Raw genomic sequence first — 17,777 nt, 5'->3', positions numbered from 1 at the left:
CTAAATGAAGGTCCAACTGACAAAATTAAACCATTCTAAAGTTCACCTCCATTTTGATGTAATAACTATGAAGGGGGGGCTATATAAATAAAGGAATTATTATTATTGTTGTAACCCCCTTATAATTATAATCTTTCTAAAAGCTGTTTCTGATAGGTTGAGGGGTGCAGATTTGAAAATGGGTTGATATATAGGGGGTTTCTAATATTATATATTTAAAATTTCATTAAAAAGCATAATGATCCGCAAAAAAGTCAATTTTGCAATCTTCTTGAAAATACAGAAAACCAATGTTCAATTTGTAAGCGGCATGACAAAATAAAATTAATTATCCTGATATTTCAAAAATTATCAAAAGGTAAAGCAGACTTATGGGAAATGTCATTCTTGACTGACAGCCTATATAAATATGTGACCCTCCTGGTTCTGGCGCCCCCTGCGGTCTGTGAGTGTATTCAACTGCTCCAGGATGGAGCCATGTTGCAGAACATGTCAGATATTTGTGTAGCGGAAGTCTGTGTCTTTCACATGTAAATAGGAGAACAGAATACGTCAGGTACATGTGTAGCTGATGTCTGTGTCAGCAGGTAAAGCACAGACACTAGCAATGCTTTACTATACATTACACACAGCCATGAGGAAGAGAGGGGAGGGGTAACATATGACCCGCCTCATTTACATAATAAAGAAAAGGTGCTTTTAGAATGAATAATGTATGAATTGACTAGATAAAGGCTGGGGTGAAATCCATGTGAGCTGCTCCAACAGGTAGTGGTGACAGAAATAGTGACAGAGACCTGATGACAGGTGTCCTTTTAAGGGTGTAAAGAATTATTGGAGCCCCCACTAGTTAAAATATGTGTACTCGAAAACTAACCCATAACTGCTAATCTTTTTCTTTTAAGGTTGGTATCACGGGGAGAGGTTGCGGGATGGAGAAAGAGGATGGTTTCCTCAAAGCTATGCCAGGGAGATCACTAACCAGGTGGCAGTGGAACGTAATGTTAAACGAATGGAGAGACTTCGACTCGAAACGGATGTATAGGTGTCCTTGGGAGAAGCTGTAAATTGGCTTATCAACACTTCCCAGAGTAGAACTGAGGCAATGATTGGGTGTTTCTGAGCATGTTCACTGGATCTGAGCAAAGTTTTTACATATAATTGATACATGAAGAATTTCACAACTTTTCTCTTCGGGACTGGACATGGGGCACCACCCAGACTTTTTTGAATTGCGTTTTTCTTCAATACTAATATACATTTTTTTGGGATTCAGTTTTTGTACTTTACATTTTTTTTTAATCATTGATGCGTATACAGAATATGTGACTTTTTTTCATGTTGTCCTATATCAATGTGTAAATCCATTATTACAAAATTCTGTTAACCATTTTTATGGAGATATTCAAGTCATGTTGTATGCATTTGCATGAGGGCTATCTTTTGTATATTAATTTACACAGGTTTAATAGAACCACTATGATTTGTAAACCTATTATGTGTAGATATTAGTTAATGGTAACTGTCTGTTCCTTATTACATAACCTTCTCTACTCTATTAGCAGAGATGTCCTGATGTAAAAGTAGTATTTCTCTGGTTAATCCTTCTTCCCCCACCCTGCTACTTAGAATTTAGCCATTCTGGAGAATTCCATCTCTCTCAATTTTTAGAAACTACAATTCCACCATTTCTGGTACATCTCCTTGTTTAAGGCCTAAAGATCTGTTTGAATGAAAATCTATGAGCAGGATTGTTAGAGACCAACAATTTTAACAATTTCACGACCCGTGACGTAATAGCACATCATGGGTCGGCCGCAGGTGAATGGAGAGGGCTCACGAGCTGAGCCCTCTCCATAGCCGGTAAGTCTTTGCTGCATATCACAGCAAAGACTTACCGGTAACACCCACACTTTTCTGCCAGTGGCTTGCCGAGGATCGTCGCATCCCGTGACGTCATTGGGGAGTGGCAATCCGTCACCATGACAGCCTGTCTCATTTTTACCCTTTCATTACAATGTGCTGTTCCTCTTCAGGGAATCCTGGAGCGAAGCTACAATCTAAATTTCTCCATCATCTTTCTATTGTATTGGTGAAATCAGGGCGCCAATACAATTAAACCTGTGATACAGCAGGGATCAATAAGTTATTTCTTAAATTGTCATGTTGGCACTTTGTGACATATAAGTGGGTTTTGGTAGTAGCTGGCACTCTGTTTCCGAAAGGTTCGCCATCACTGAACTAGGGGATATTTTAGGGAACAGGAGGTTGGTTGGTTTGTCTTAGTTTCAGAATTTGTAATGCCGACATGTGAGTTCACTGCAAAGGGGCACAATGTGGCTCTGTCGCCCAGGGGCCTACTGAAACTGGGAGCTGACCCTGCTTCTGCGACATGACTTTACATGCGACTTGTGTGCCTCATGTATATATTATGCATAATTGCAGCTACTTAAAAGTAACAGGATGATACATGATGATACACGGTACACCTAGCCTAGAATAGAGATGAGGGTTGGCTTACACAATGTACACAAATTCAACATGTGGGTCAAAAAAGATGCTTCATTACTTTATTTGTCATATTTCAGGTTCTCAAGACCTCCTTTTCAAGTGGATATGACTTTTATTTGGCTTGACCTATGAATAGCCTAAGGACCCCTAGGATAGAGAATGACTTTCTACATGTATTAGCTGATCTTTTAGATACTAAACAATCCATGTCTGTGGTACCTTTGTTTTGGCCACATAATTTTTTCATTAATCCTCGGTGAGACACTTCTTTGATGGAAGAGGTGTTTTCACAGCTGCTTACACTTCCAGCAATGAAAAATAACGCTTTCAAATCAGTGAAATGCATGATGATGTGTAAAACGCATCCCCAAATGCCACGTCTTGTATACAAATTTCTTACTGGTAATCCAGGCATCTAGGTTACCTGCTAAGGGTCTTTACATCTCTGCACCATGATGGCACAGGATCTCTTGTACAGTGGTGCAGAGGCTGCAGACTCCCCATCACTCTCCAGTTACCATAGGTCAGCAGAAGCTCACAACATGCAGAGAGATATGAGCACATCCCTCACAGCTCTGCAGAGAGAAATACAGATACAGTGCTGATCATGGAGCCCTGGCAGTCACTGTATGACGTCTCATAACCATTGTTGTTTCACTACTTGCAATGACTTGATCGCCCCTCCACCTGCTCACTGTACCTTTTTTACCTCCTCACCTCAGCCCTGGGACTTCCCCATCATCTTCACATCAGCAATCCACCATGGATCTTCACCAGTGCAGGAAGGGCTTTACCACGTGCAGGATGTTTAGTTTAAGTGTTGAAGACACAGGCTTTAGTCTGCCTCTCCACTAATCAGAGCAGTGATTGCATGATACAGCAGAGGCGCTTAGCTCTGCCCTCCCTCCCTGCTGCCCACGCAGCATTGGGCGGGGATGCTGAGGACATGAAGCAACAATCTAAACAGCTGTGGCTGCAGATCATATTCCCCATACACTGTACTTCAGCTCTGCATCATATTATCTGGACCAGGAGGCGGCAGCCTGTCGCATGGTCCGGCACAATGCGGGGCACATTGGGACAGTCTATGAACAGTAGAGCTACATTCCTGCATAGACCTAGAAAGGAATATAATAAGTGTCTACCTTCAGCCATCACATAGAGATGTATCATGCTTTCTGGCCACAACTAATTGCAACACCCCTGTAGATGTAAAGGGTTAGGTAGGTGTCCATGTTAGAACTCTCCATGTTAGAAGCTGTAACATGTGCTGTAGTAATTGCAGCTTGCATGTTCTGCCTGGAAAGGCAACTGTTATCAAGGTGTAAGTAATTATCCAATGATGTGGCTAAACTGTTAAAACTGCATCGCAATCAGCTTTGTGGTGGTTTTAGGTGCAGTTTTGTCAATTGAACAGGTGAAAGACATGAACTGAACGGGTGAATTTGATTTTAAAGGGGAAACCTGCTCCACAAATGTCATTCACCCATTCAGTTCATGTCTTTCACCTGTGAAATTGACAAAACCGCACCTAAAACCACCTCCAAACTAATTGCAATGCAGTTTTAACTGCAACGCGTGACTGCACCCTCAGCGAGAGCTGTTAGAGATTTTTATCTAGGACTCAAAATAGTCCTTACTTCAGTTGTACAGGTGACTTTCAAATCAACTCTTTCATGGCTGCCCCGGTACCCGGATGACAGAAGATGAGGAGATAAGAATACTGTAATGCTATTGGCCATAATGAATTTACCAGCTCATTCTTGGAAAAGGTTAATAGGCCTTGTTCACAGACATGTTTATATTAATTTCCCTGAGAAGAAGGAGATAAGCTGGAGCTAGAGCAGAAATATATAACAATGGTGAAGGACAGACTGGCTTCTCATTAAATGTCAATGGAATTAGCTGGCAGGAGAGCAAACAGGTTACAGAAAAATGAAGCATGAATCATGACCTTAGCTGGACAGTGCTTGACTCCCAGCATGACTCCCGACAGGACTTAAAATGGCCACTTTTTGGTTCTCTTGCTGCAAGATGGCTGCCGTAGAGGAATATATCATCAACAGAGCACAAGGTCTGTCCCGGTGCAGTCAGAGTGAAGAGAGAGACAGTGTGAAAACAAACACCTTCAGTGCTGACACTGATACTAATCCCAGGAACTAAGTCAGGAAACTTAAGCACAGAGCTGCAGCTTCCACAATTTGAACACAGCACCAACTCAACTATTCCAACCTGCATCTACTATGAGACTGGTGCACCATTCCTGCGGACCACTTTCTATGACCACTCTAGTAATCCAAAATCTGCTGTTACCCGTTTTGCCTGCTGTTCAATAAAGAACTAAGTTGATTTGCACAACATTGCCTTCATCTGATCCCTGGATATGGCTACTTGCCACCATGAGCTTCCCCATCCATCACCGAGGGACTCATCCTACAGGCACTCAGGGGTTGCTCCAGGGAGAAACCACTATCTCAGCCTCTCCCTCCATATTTCTTGCACACACCACCTGCTGGAGACCTGCCAGGCTGTAGGTCAGCCTTCCGGTCCCCATACCATGCATGGTGGCAACAACGTATGCTAGGCCGCACTAGCCAGCAACTCTGGAATTTTGGGCCCTGGCTGCCTCGGTAGGGTATGTTGCATAATGATGGTCCAGCCTCCAGTCTTCATTATTACACTGCTTGGCTGGTTTTAGCTGATGACAATGAGTGTAAGGTCCTGGATTTCATAACTTGAGCTGTCATTCCCTATTTTATGTAGAATTGTAATTCAATTTATGTGTGTAATATTCTAATAAATAAAAATGTATATGGAATTATATATACACATACATTGACTGAAATCCTGGGTGAGGTGGCTCCACCCTAAAGGCTCATTTCCAATACATGATAAAAGTGCATATGTATACAAAATAGAGAACTATAAGGGTATAAAACTGTATGAAATAATGCATCATAATACATTTACCCTTTATAGTAAAGCGAGGGGTCCAAACAGCAACTTTGAGACACTTTCTGTCGGACTTTGCACATATGTCTAGTAAAGTTGTCTGTGTCCGGAGGCACTATACCCAACGCGACACAAATTTCTACACATAAAGGGGGGTTTATGCACATTCAGTGCAACGCATTTATCATTTAATCCAAAAAAATTATTTCAATAAACAAAATATCTTAAGTCACTCGATTGTTATTTTCCCAAGACTGCACCAAAAAAACAAAACCACTAGATGGCTGTAGAGTTCTAGACCAACAAAGTTTTTTTATTATCAGAAACATATACGGTATTTTTTTACATACAAAATTGAAAAAGATAAGAAAATTCTTTAAGAGGGTTATGTATACATTATGAAAGAGAAAAGAGAGGGTTTAGCACAAGAAAAGATAAAATTAAAGCAAACTGGGATGCCAGGGTCAGGTATTAATAAATTTAGCTTTAAACATTTTCATTGTACTGTACCTACTTTTTACAAAAGAATAATTATATTGCACCTATTACTGCCATGCCACCATCACAGGCAGAGTTACAGAATTACAATTGTATTTCTACTTAGTCAGATAGCACATAGAGATGAATGGGCTTGGCAGTGAGGGCCCAGGGAACACCATCAATGCGCGTTTCGCCTATGGCTTCATCAGGTGTCCGCGCCACATGTATAGTAAACAACTCATCTGTATCCTGCAGCACTATACCCAAAGCAACACAAATTTCTGCACATAAAGGGGCGTTCCTGTGCGCATTCAGTGCAACACATTTATCTTGCAGAGTCTGACAAAAGTGTGTTGCAAGCCCAATGTTAAAAGTGCACAAAAAAATGTGGTCCACTCTGTTGTAGATGTGCAGGGGGCGCCAGATTCATGAATATGCGCCACAAATCCTGAATCTAGCGCCCTCTGCACATTTCACAGGCAACTGCACCTAGTAAAGACTGCACTGTTTTTAGCACATGTGCCTTTATATGTTTATGTAAGCCACTTATCTAAAACTGCAGAATCATTAACTCCTCATGTAGCTCTCTGTAATTTTGGAGTATGAAAAACCGTAGTTTCTAAATATTAAGGGTGGCAGCAGAATTCAACTTTTTTTTTTACTTTAAATACATTTTCTATTCACATATACTATTATTGTGGGTACATATTGTAATTGGTCTTATGTTGTATTTAGGTTTAACATGACAGCAGGAGGGGTTACCCCAAAGGGTGAGAGGTAACAAATTACCAGTAATGTTGCTGCTACATGCACAGAGGACAGCAGCATCACAACTCTGGGGGTCATTTACTAAGGGCCCGATTCGCGTTTTCACTTGAGCTTCACTCAGCCCGGCTCGGTGTATTCCAGTGCGTTCCGGGGAACTTCAGCGCAGCAGCGCCACCTGTTGGACGTCGGAGGAACTGCCTTAATAAATCCCGGCCGGATCCGATTCCAGCTCAGAGAACGCGCCGCTGGATCGCGAATGGACCGGGTAAGTAAATCTGCCCCATTGGGTGGAAAACACTAGGTCACTAGTGGGTGACTATATACCCAAACTGACCTCATGACTTCCTAGACTTTTGCTTATAGTGTAATTCAGGTAGTAAGATGGGAATTGCTCATTAAGTGCGGACAGGGTAAGGACTGATTTGGCCAGAATATCAGTGATATACCCTTAGTATAGGATTAAACATCACCATCCCCCCCCCCCCCCCGCTTCCTTTATCTATTATTAAAAGAGAGGTTATGGCAAAAATTGAGATGGAATAAGAAACATGGGTTCATTGCGCATAGACAGGTGAAGTTCTTAGAGCGCATCTCACGTGGGAAGATGTAGGAGCAAAGGCAATGAAGACAGTAGGTGAGAAAAACATACAGATAAACCAGACAACCCCATTCTTGTGGGGTACTTATCATTAGACCGGTGCCATGAATTTGGCCCTTTAATGAAACTGTCAGTAGTATCTTCGATATTTAAAAATAAAAATTGCCAAAAAATTCTAGAATGAATTAAAAATCTCAGCACATACACAAGTGGAGTAGAGAGATTATATGCAATTAACTTTTTATGTAATTTCATTTTTTTCTACCTCACAAGTCATAAATCTGTGTCATTTTGTCAGCTACTAAAGTATTCTGAGGTTCTTGGCGCACAATTTGATTACGTTGTGCGAGCCCATCTGCCACGTCAAGGCGACCTCATTCAGATGGGTCCCTACACTAAGACTATTTTCTTTTGTATAACAGGATCGCTTTACACTAAATAGTAATATAGAAGTAACAAATTACATGAAATATTCTGTTATACATAGTAGTGTTAGTGTAGGGACCCACCAGTACGAGGAGGGAAGTGCGTCAGATAGGTGCATAACAGAGGGTAATATAAGAAATCAGAACTTCATTTGTGTAATTGTATAACCAAACTGGGTACAATTGGTAAGTGTTTGTATAGTCAGTCTCTGTAGAGGAAAGACTGCATTTAGTGTATTAGTTTTAAAATGTCAGTAAAATTGAATATTTAAGGAGTAGATTATGTTTAACTTCTTAAAAGTGTCTGTCAAGGCCTTAGATACTTATGATCTTTCCATGGGACAGCTCTGACACCATTATGCACATTTTGTAGTAGTGGAATCAGGTTACTATAGGTAAGATCCAGCTGAGCAGTAGTTTAGAGTGAACCTGTCACCAGGAATGCCAATTTTAGCTGGTGACAGGTTGCAATAACTTATACTATGCTGATTTTAAAAACCTTTGTCACTATTCTAAATCATTTCAATAGTTTATATGAGTCTAATTCACATTACTTGTCTCCCTGCCAGCAGCATGTGGTAAATCCTGGGGAAAGGGGCAGCTGCAGCCTGTGTGTGCCTGTGTCAGTCTCCTCTCCTGCACACTCATGTACTTCCCTCCCTCTCCCCACTTCCTGTCATGTACATTGAGCAGGCAGGGAGGGGGATGATGTGGGGGAGAGGTAGAATGCATGAGGAGACACAGGCACACACAGGCTGTAGCTGCCCCCTTCCCAGGATTCTATACACACTACAGGCTCAGAGCCAGGTAAAGTAAAATAATCTATTATATTCTGCTGAAATTATTCAGAATGATGACAAATAAATATATTGCAAATCAGCATAGCATAGGATATTGGAACCTGCAACCAACTGAAAATCACATCCCCACTGATAGGTTTGCTTTAAAGTCCAAATATATAATATGAACAAATACAAATGTGTTTATATTATAGTAATTTATACCATTATTATCATGTTATTATATTGAAGAAAATATAATAAGCTCACAATCTATTTCTATTAAGATAATTAAAGGTAAAAAACATTAATACAAAATATTGTTGCTAAAGAGAGAGGGTTGCGGGTAGGGGGACGTAGTTGGGAAAGAAAGAGGGTTGCAGATATGGAGTGGAGATAGAGAAGAGGGTCGGGGTAGGGAGTGGAAATAGATAGAGGGGTGGGGGTAGGTGGTGGGGATAGAGAGAGTGGTGGGGTTAGGGAGTGGGGAAAGAGGGAGGGGTTGGGGTAGGGAGTGGGGAAAGAGAGAGAGGTGGGGATAGGGAGTGGGGATAGAAAGAAGGATGGGGGTATAAAGTGGGGATAGAGAGAAGGATGAGGGTATAGAGTGGGGATAGAGATAGGGATGGGGGTAGAGAGTGGGGATAGAGAAAGGGGTGGGGGTAGGGAGTGGGGATAGAGAAAGGGGTGGGGTGAAGGAGTGGGGATAGAAGGGTGAGGCTGAGAAGTGGGAATAGAAAGGAGTGAGGGTAGGGAGTGGGGATAGAAAGAGGAGTAGGGGTTGAGAGTGGGGATAGAGAGAGGGGTGGGGGTGGGAATAGAGAGAGGGGTAGGGAGTGGGGATAGAGAAGAATGGGGGTAGGGGGTAGGAAGTGAGGATAGAGAGAGGATTGGGGGTAGGGAATGAGGATAGAGAGAGGGATGGGGTTGGAATAAAGAGAGTGGTGGGGGTAGGGAATTGGGATAGGGAGAGGTGTGGGAGTAGGGAGTGGGGATAAGAGAGAGTGGTGGAGGTAAGGAGTGAGGATAGAGAGAGGGGTAGGGGGTAGGGAGTGAGGATAGAGAGAGGGGTGGGGTAGGGATAGAGAGAGGTGTAGGGGGTAGGAATAAAGAGAGAGTGGTGGGGGTAGGAAATAGGGATAGAGAGAGGGGTAGGAGTAGGGAGTAGGGATATAGAGAGGGGTGGGGGTAGGGAGTGGGGTTAGAGAGAGGAATGGGGGTAGGGAGTGAGGATAAAGAGAGGGGAAGGGGTAGGGATAAAGAGAGAGTAGTGGGGGTAGAGAGTAGGGATAAAGAGAGGGTTGGGATTAGGGAGGGGGATTAGAAAGAGGGGTAGGAAGTGGGGATAGAGAGAGGAATGGGGTTAGAGAGTGAGGATAGAGAGAGGGGTGAAGGTAGGGATAAAGGGATAGGTTGGGTGAAGTGAGTGGGCATAGAGGGAGGGATGGGAGTAGGGGGTGGGGATAGAGAGAGTGGTGAGGGTAGGGGTGGGGGTAGGGATTGATGGAGGGGAGGGAGTAGGAAGTGGGGATATAGAGAGGGGTGGGGGTAGGGAGTGGGGTTAGAGAGAGGAATGGGGGTAGGGAGTGAGGATAAAGAGAGGGGAAGGGGTAGGGATAAAGAGAGAGTAGTGGGGGTAGAGAGTAGGGATAAAGAGAGGGTTGGGAGTAGGGAGGGGGATTAGAAAGAGGGGTAGGAAGTGGGGATAGAGAGAGGAATGGGGTTAGAGAGTGGGGATAGAGAGAGGGGTGAAGGTAGGGATAGAGGGATAGGTTGGGTGAAGTGAGTGGGCATAGAGGGAGGGAGGGGAGTAGGGGGTGGGGATAGAGAGAGGGGTGAGGGTAGGGGTGGGGGTAGGGATTGATGGAGGGGAGGGAGTAGGAAGTGGGGATAGAGAGAGGAATTGGGGTTAGGGAGTGGGGATAGAGAGAGGGGTGCAAATAGGGATTGAGAATAGAGAGAGAGTTGGGGTTAGGGAGTGGGGAGTGGGGATAGAGACAGGCGTGGGGGTAGGGAGTGGGGTTAGAAAAAAGAATGGAGGTATGGAGTGAGGATAGAGAGAAGGGATAAAGAGAGTGTAATGGGGTTAGTGAGTGGGAATAGAGAGAGTGTGGGAAAGGTGGCAGGAAGAGGTGGGGGTAGGGATAGAGAGAGGGGTAGGGGGTAGGAATAAAGTGAGAGTGGTGGGGATAGAGGGAGGGGTGGGAGTAGGGAGTGGGGATAAAGAGAGGGGTGGGGGTAGGGAGTGGGGTTAGAGAGAGAAATGAGAATATGGAGTATGGATAGAGAGGGGGGTGTGGTTAGTGAGTGGGGATAGAGAGCGAGGTAGGAGTAAGGAGTGGGGATAGAGAGACGGTTGTGGGAATGTGGTAGGAAGTGTGGATAGAGATAGGGGTAGGGGATAGGGAGAGGGGGTAGGATTTGGGGGATAGATGGAGGGGTAGAAGGTGGGAATAGAGAGAGGGCGGGGGTAGGGAGTGAGGATAGAGAGAGGTGCGGGGATAGGGATAGAGAGAAAAGTGGGGGCAGGGGCAGGGGATAGAGAAAGGGGGTGGGGGTAGAGAGAGGGGTGTGGGTAGGGTTTTGTGAATAGAGCTAGGGGTAGGGGGTGGGGATATAGAGGGGTGGTGATAGAGAGCGGGGTGGGGTTAAAGTGTGGGGATAGAGAGGGTTGCGGGTATAGAGAGAGGGGTGGTGGTAGGGTTTTGTGGATAGAGATAGGGGTGGGGATAGGGAGTAGGATTTTGGGGATAGATGGAGGGGTAGAAGGTGGGGATAGAGAGAGGGGTGGGAGTAAGGATGGGGATAGAGAGAGGGGTTGAGATAGGGATAAAGAGAGGGGTGGGCGTAGGGTTTGGGAATAGAGAGAGGGGTATAGGGTGGGGAAAGAAATACCGGTGAGGGTAGGGTTTGTGGATAAAGATAGGGGTAGAGTGGGGATAGAGAGAGGGGGTAAAATTTTGGGGACAGATAGGGGGTATGAGGTGGGGATAGAGAGAGGGTGGGGGTAGGGGTGCAGATAGAGAGGGGTGGGGGTAGGGATAGAGAGAGGGGTGGGGGTAGGGATAGAGAAAGGGGTAGGGGTAGGGATAGAGAGATGGGTGGGGTTAGGGGGTGGGGATAGAAAGAGGGGTTGAGGTAGGTATAGAGAGAGGAGTGGGGGTAAGGGCCGGGGATAAAGAGGGGGGTAGGGGGTGAGGGTAGAGAGAGGGGTGGGGGTAGGGAGTGGGGATAGAGAGAGGTGCGGGGGTAGGGGCCGGGGATAGAGAGAGGAGTGGGGGTAGGGGCCGGGGATAGAGAGAGGGGTAGAAGGTGGGGATAGAGATAGGGGTTGGGGTTAGGGACAGAGAGAGGAGTGGGGGTAGGGGCTGTGGATAGAGAGAGGAGCAGGGGGTGGGGCTAGAGATAGGGGTGGTGGTAGTATTTTGTGGATAGTGATCGGGGTAGGGGATGGGGAAAGGGAGAGTGTGTAGGATTTTGGGGAAAGATGGAGGGGTAGGACGTGGGAATAGAGAGAGGGTGGGTGTAGGGGGTGGGGATAGAGAGAGGTGCGGTTGTAGGGAGTGGGGATAGAGAAAGGTGCAGGGGTAGTGAGTGGGGATAGAGCGAGGGGTTGGGGTAGGGATAGAGAGAGGAGTGGGGGTAGGGACCGGGGATAGAGAGATGGGTAAGGGGTGGGGATAGAGATAGGGGTAGGGTTTTGTGGGGTAGAGAGAGTCGGGGGTAGGGGGTGGGGATAGAGAGAGGGGTGGGGGTAGGATTTGGGGATATAGAAAGGGGTATAGGGTGGGGAAAGAGATACGGGTGAGGGTAGGGTTTGTGGATAAAGATAGGGGTAGGGGGTGGGGATAGAGAGAGGGGTGGGGTAGGATTTGGGGATATAGAAAGGGGTATAGGGTGGGGAAAGACATACGGGTGAGGGTAGGGTTTGTGGATAAAGATAGGGGTAGGGGGTGGGGATAGAGAGAGGGGGTAGGATTTGGGGAGTAGATAGAGGGGTAGAAGGTGTGGAGGTTGAGGTAGGGATCGAGAGAAAAGTGGGGGTGGGGGCCGGGGATAGAGAGAGGGATAGGGGGTATTGGGTAAGGGATGGGGTAAAGAGAGAGGGTTGGGAGAACGAAAGGGGTGGGGGTGGTGGGTAAGGTGCAGGGGGTGGGAAAAGGGAGAGTGTGTAGGATTTTGGGGATAGATGGAGGGGTAGGACGTGGGGATAGAGAGAGGTGCGGTTGTAGGGAGTGGGGATAGAGAAAGGTACGGGGATAGTGGGTGGGGATAGAGCGAGGGGTTGGCGTAGGGATAGAGAGAGGAGTGGGGGTAGGGACAGGGATAGAGAGATGGGTAAGGGGTGGGGATAGAGATAGGGGTAGGGTTTTGTGGGGTAGAGAGAGTCGGGAGTAGGGGGTGGGGATAGAGAGTGGGGTGAGGGTAGGGGGTGGGGATACAGAGAGGGGTGGGGGTAGGATTTTGGGATATAGAAAGGGGTATAGGGTGGGGAAAGAGATACGGGTGAGGGTAGGGTTTGTGGATAAAGATAGGGGTAGGGGGTGGGGATAGAGAGAGGGGGTAGGATTTGTGGGGGTAGATAGAGGGGTAGAAGATGTGGAGGTTGAGGTAGGGATCGAGAGAAAAGTGGGGGTGGGGGCCGGGGATAGAGAGAGGGGTAGGGGGTATTGGGTAAGGGATGGGGTAAAGAGAGAGGGTTGGGAGAACGAAAGGGGTGGGGGTGGTGGGTAAGGGGCAGGGATGGTGGGTAAGGGGTAGGGGGTAGAGAGAGGGGTGAGAGGTAAGGGATGGGCGTAGAGAGCGGGGTGGGGGTAGAGAGAGGGTAGGGCGTGGTGGGTAAGGGATGGGGTAAAGAGAGAGGCATAGGGGGTGGGTAAGGGGTAGGGGGTAGATCAAGGGTTAGGGGTGGTGTGTAAGAGATGGGATAGAAAGTGAGGGATGGGGGAGGTGGGTAAGGGATGGGGTAAAGAGCGAGGGGTGGGGGTAAGGTGTGAGGATAGATAAAGGGATGGGGATAGAGAGAGGGGTGGTGGGTAAGGGGTAGGGGGAGGAGGAAGGTTTAGGGGTGGTGATTAAGGGGTGGGGGTAGAGAGAGTGGTGAAGGTGGTGGGTAAGGGGTGGGGATAAAGAGAAGTTTGGGGGTGGTGGGTAAGGGATGGGGTAGAGAGAGGGGTAGGGTTGGTGGGTAATGGATGGGGTAGAGAGAGAGGGATGGGGGTATGGGGTGGGGATAGAGGGAGGGGATAGGCATAGAGAGAGGGGTGGCGGTAAGGAGTAGGAAGTGGGGATAGAGAGAGAGAGGGGTGGGGGTAGGTTGTGGAGATAGAGAGAGGATAAGGGGTTGGGATAGAGAGAGGGATGGGGGTAGGGGATGGAGACAGCTGTGGGGGAAGGGTAGGAAGTGGGGATAGAGAGAGGGGTGGGGGTAGGGAGTTGGAATAGAGAGAGGGATGGGGGGTTGGGATAGAGAGGGGTTGGGTTAAGGGGTGGGGATAGGGAGAGGGGTGGGGGTAGAGAGTAGCGAGTAGGGATAGAGAGAGAGGTCGGGGTAGGGATTGGGGACAAAGAGAGGGGTGGGGGTAGGGGTGGGGATAGAGAGAGGGATGGGGGTGTTGGGTAAGGGATGGGGCTAGAGAGAGGGGTGGGTGTGTTGGGTAAGGGATGGTATATAGAGAGAGAGGAGTGGGGGTGGTGGATAAGGGCTAGGAGTAGAGAGAGGGGTTGGGGTGCTGGGAAAGGGATGGGGGTAGAGAGAGGAGTGGTGGTAGGGGATACTATTAATTTAGGGGTATAGCTTAAAAATTTCACTTGGTTGTATAGGACTGGTAGAGACAGCTAAGTGGGATAAATGTATTTCATGGCACAATCCTCCTAGAGCCTAGAATATACAGTACCCCAGCAATGAATATAATAAGGGTGATGTCACACATGGCGTTTTTAGACCATTTTTAGGCTATTTTTAGTTTTCATATCGTAAAAAACGCATGCGTTTAAAAAAAACGCATCCTTTTTTAAAATGCATGCATTTTTGTCCGGTTTTCCGAATCTGCGCAATTAGAAACGGACAAAAACGCATAAAACGCATGTTTTTAGAAAAACTGATGCATTTTTTAACGCATGCGTTTCTTACGATCTAAAAACAGCCCAAAAACGGCCCAAAACGCCATGTCTGACATCATCCTTATAAACATAGAAATGAATTGCAATAACTAGAAGTATTGGATATAAACTACTGTACTTACCTCTTTGGGCTTCTGAAGGAGATATATTAAGTTGATGTAAGGACCAAAAAGAAGATGTTCTTTAACATAGAGACATAGGAACATATTCATCAGGACCTCTGTGCCACGTCAGTGGGGCAGATGCTCTAAAATAATTGCAAATGGCAGCTTATAGCTAACACTTGTGATTATTTTTCCCTTTCCGCCACCTCCACACCAGGAAGGGGGGCCTGAATGGATGCCCGGCTTCCCTGTCCCGGCACAGGCGCACCAGCTGCAGCCAGTGACTTTTCATATATGGAAAGTCACCAGCTGCTCCTATTTCTACGCCATATTTTACAAATTAATGCAGCGCAGGGTCCCACGGTATCCGGCTGCGTCTTATGGGCGACGGATTTATATATACCAGTGAAAGAGGGCACTTTATGCCATTTCTTAAAAAAAACTTTTTTTCTTAAAACCAAGGATATAGGAAACTTAAATAAGAGAAGATCCTGTCAGAGGGGGCAGTGTACTTGGTCAGTGTACTTGGTTTGCAGTCCTTCATCCTGGTGGTAGATGTCCTTTAATACTCCTAGGTAGTAAATAAGGATATAAAGATGCTTAGTCTATTACTAGAGGAGGGCATTGTTGAAATTTGGGTAAATGTATGACACTGTAGAAAATCAAAACTGTCTATGTTGTTATAGCAACTACTCGCAGCTGAGGTCTCACATCCTGAAATGTTGGCAGCATGGAAACCTGTGGCTCTCAGTAGTAAATGCTGGCTGTGTACTGTCCCTACTTACATGGCTTCCCCTCTTACTCTCTTGGTATGGAGCACGCAGGTAGCCATCGTCTTGCAGCATCTCCAGTGTCCTACAGGCCAGTGTCACAGTGTCCTGTGATGTCATGTGTTGTCAGGGACACCAATTCCACATGTCAATAAAGTTTACTTTATTGAAAACAACATCACCCATCTTGCTGGTGTCGCTGTCATTCTTATTATTGCACTTGTAAATGGTTAATGGCTGCTGGCCGGCAGTAATCCAACCTTCCTGGTCTGTACAGAGAGAATCCATCTCTCCAGCCTGTAACAGACCTGCCTGCTGTGGTCATATGTGTTGGTTATATGATGAAAAAGAATTTCCCATTTGGTTTAATTCCCAGGAGATGCCGCCTTTCCTCTGCATTATCATTACATACTTTCCCCTTAGCAGTCATACGGTATTTCTACATTCACAGGTAGCAGAGTTATATGGGAGAGAAAATGAATTCCCCACAAAGTATCATTCCCAGGAGCACTGACCTTCCCTTTGCCATAGGGATATGCAACATCCCCCACCGGGGCCTAGCCCTTGAGGTGAGGCCTGGAGACAGCCGGGGCCCGCGGTACCGGAGTGGCTGGCGGTTGCGGCCTAAGCACGCTATTGTCACGGTGCTTGGTACGGGGGAACCGGAGGGCTGTCCTACAGCCTGGCAGGTCTCCAGCAGGGTGGTGTTGGCAAGAAAAGATGAGGGAGCGGCTGCTATAGCGGATCTCCCTGGGGCAACCCCTTAATGTCCCGAGTGTGAGTCTCTGGGTGATGGACAGGGTGCCGGTGATGAGGGTAGTTGTAGTAGCAGGGACCAGACGGAGACAGAAGTTGAAGAAAACAACTTACAGTTCGTTTATTGCAACCGGCAGGAACTGCAGAAAACGTGTCTTTAACAGGTGGAGTACTGGAGAGGTATTTGGAGGGAGCCACAGGATGTATTTCACCAGCCTGGATGTAAGAGCAGGCTGGGAGGCAGCTGTGTCCTTAGAGGAGGCTTCAGCTCGGTCCTGGATCTCTTCAGGTATCACCCTTGAAGGTAGGAATGATACCCCTTTTCCTCACTACACTAGCTCTAGTCTTATCTTCCACTTCAGGCAGGGGCTAGGCTCTTCCTGCACTGGTCTGGTATGCTAGAGACTCTGAGCTGCTGCTCAGCTAACTACTCTCTGCTTATGTCCTACAGACCCAGAGGGCCTGACTAGGACCGGTCTCTCTCCTGAGAGAGATTCCTCTCTTTCTCCTCTGGGGAGAGTCTCCTCTAGAACATTCTGGCTAGCGGGTTTTATTACCTCCCTTTGGTCAGGTGGTGGCTGCTCCTCCAATTACCTCTCAGTGCACAATCACAGGATGTAACACAGACATTGGTCAATAGCATCTTGCATTATACAAAATACTTAACCTCTGCCTTGCCAGGCAGGATTAACCACTGCAATTTCCCCTTGATCCTATAAGGACCATGTAGTGTAATGTGGTGTTACCTACAGGTGGGACGTATTCGCAAGCACTACCTCGCCATTGCATCGGCGAGGGTGTTGCATACCCCGGGGGCAATTGAAAGAGCCGCCCTCGGCTCGACTACAGATGTTTTGGGGCACAGAGGGGGCTAAGGGCACTTCTAGGAAGTGCAGGCTGTGTGAGGTGTAGGGACAAACCGCCCATGGTCCTGGAGACAGGCACCTGGGTTGGTGTCGGACTAAGACAAAAATATAGCTGTATGACAGTTGGTCGCTGACGCCATTAAACCGAACTGTACAGTAGGAAAGGTGTGGTGTCATGTCCTGTAATCCACTCCTTGCACCAAGGCCTGTATATTTGTTTGATCAACGCTTCTTCCCTGGCGGCAATTATATGGTGTCTATCTGCATTGCGTTAGCATATGCGACACAAGTACCTCCTGACTGGCATCCTTACCCATGTATGAGTGGCATCCAGGTGCTATCTGTGTAACACCCCCGGTCCCCTTAAGACCCGCAGTTTACGGCGTACCCCCATGTGCAAACCTCAGTTTGAGGGATCAGGTAGCGGTCAGTGTTTTACATAAAAAGACGGTCCGACACAGCCACACTACAACCTGAAAAGCCTATGAAAGGGTTAATGCAGACTACTGGCAGATATGACAGTGTGCAACAAGTTAGCAAAATCACATTGGCTTAGCAGCCCAATGGGTACACATCTTATAACATAACGTTACAGATAGATAGGCTACTCAGAGTAGCACGGTAGCAAATGTCTCTTTTCCTGCA

At 46.8% G+C, this 17,777-nt stretch overlaps 1 protein-coding gene across 2 annotated transcripts in view; it reads left to right on the top strand.

Annotated features, from left to right (window-relative positions):
- Positions 1 to 1,511, top strand: part of ARHGEF16 (Rho guanine nucleotide exchange factor 16) — a 33,448-nt gene extending 31,937 nt beyond the window's left edge. For both annotated transcript variants that reach the window (XM_072156327.1, XM_072156326.1), the window contains one exon: positions 906 to 1,511. In XM_072156327.1, coding sequence (XP_072012428.1) covers positions 906 to 1,045 — 140 coding nt within the window. In that variant the 3' untranslated portion in view covers positions 1,046 to 1,511. The remainder of the gene's footprint in view (positions 1 to 905) is intronic.
- Positions 1,512 to 17,777: the final 16,266 nt, after the last annotated feature.

This window comes from Engystomops pustulosus, chromosome 6, assembly GCF_040894005.1.
Source record: "Engystomops pustulosus chromosome 6, aEngPut4.maternal, whole genome shotgun sequence".
Classification (NCBI taxonomy): domain Eukaryota; kingdom Metazoa; phylum Chordata; class Amphibia; order Anura; family Leptodactylidae; genus Engystomops; species Engystomops pustulosus.
This window is presented reverse-complemented; position numbering and strand designations above follow the sequence as displayed.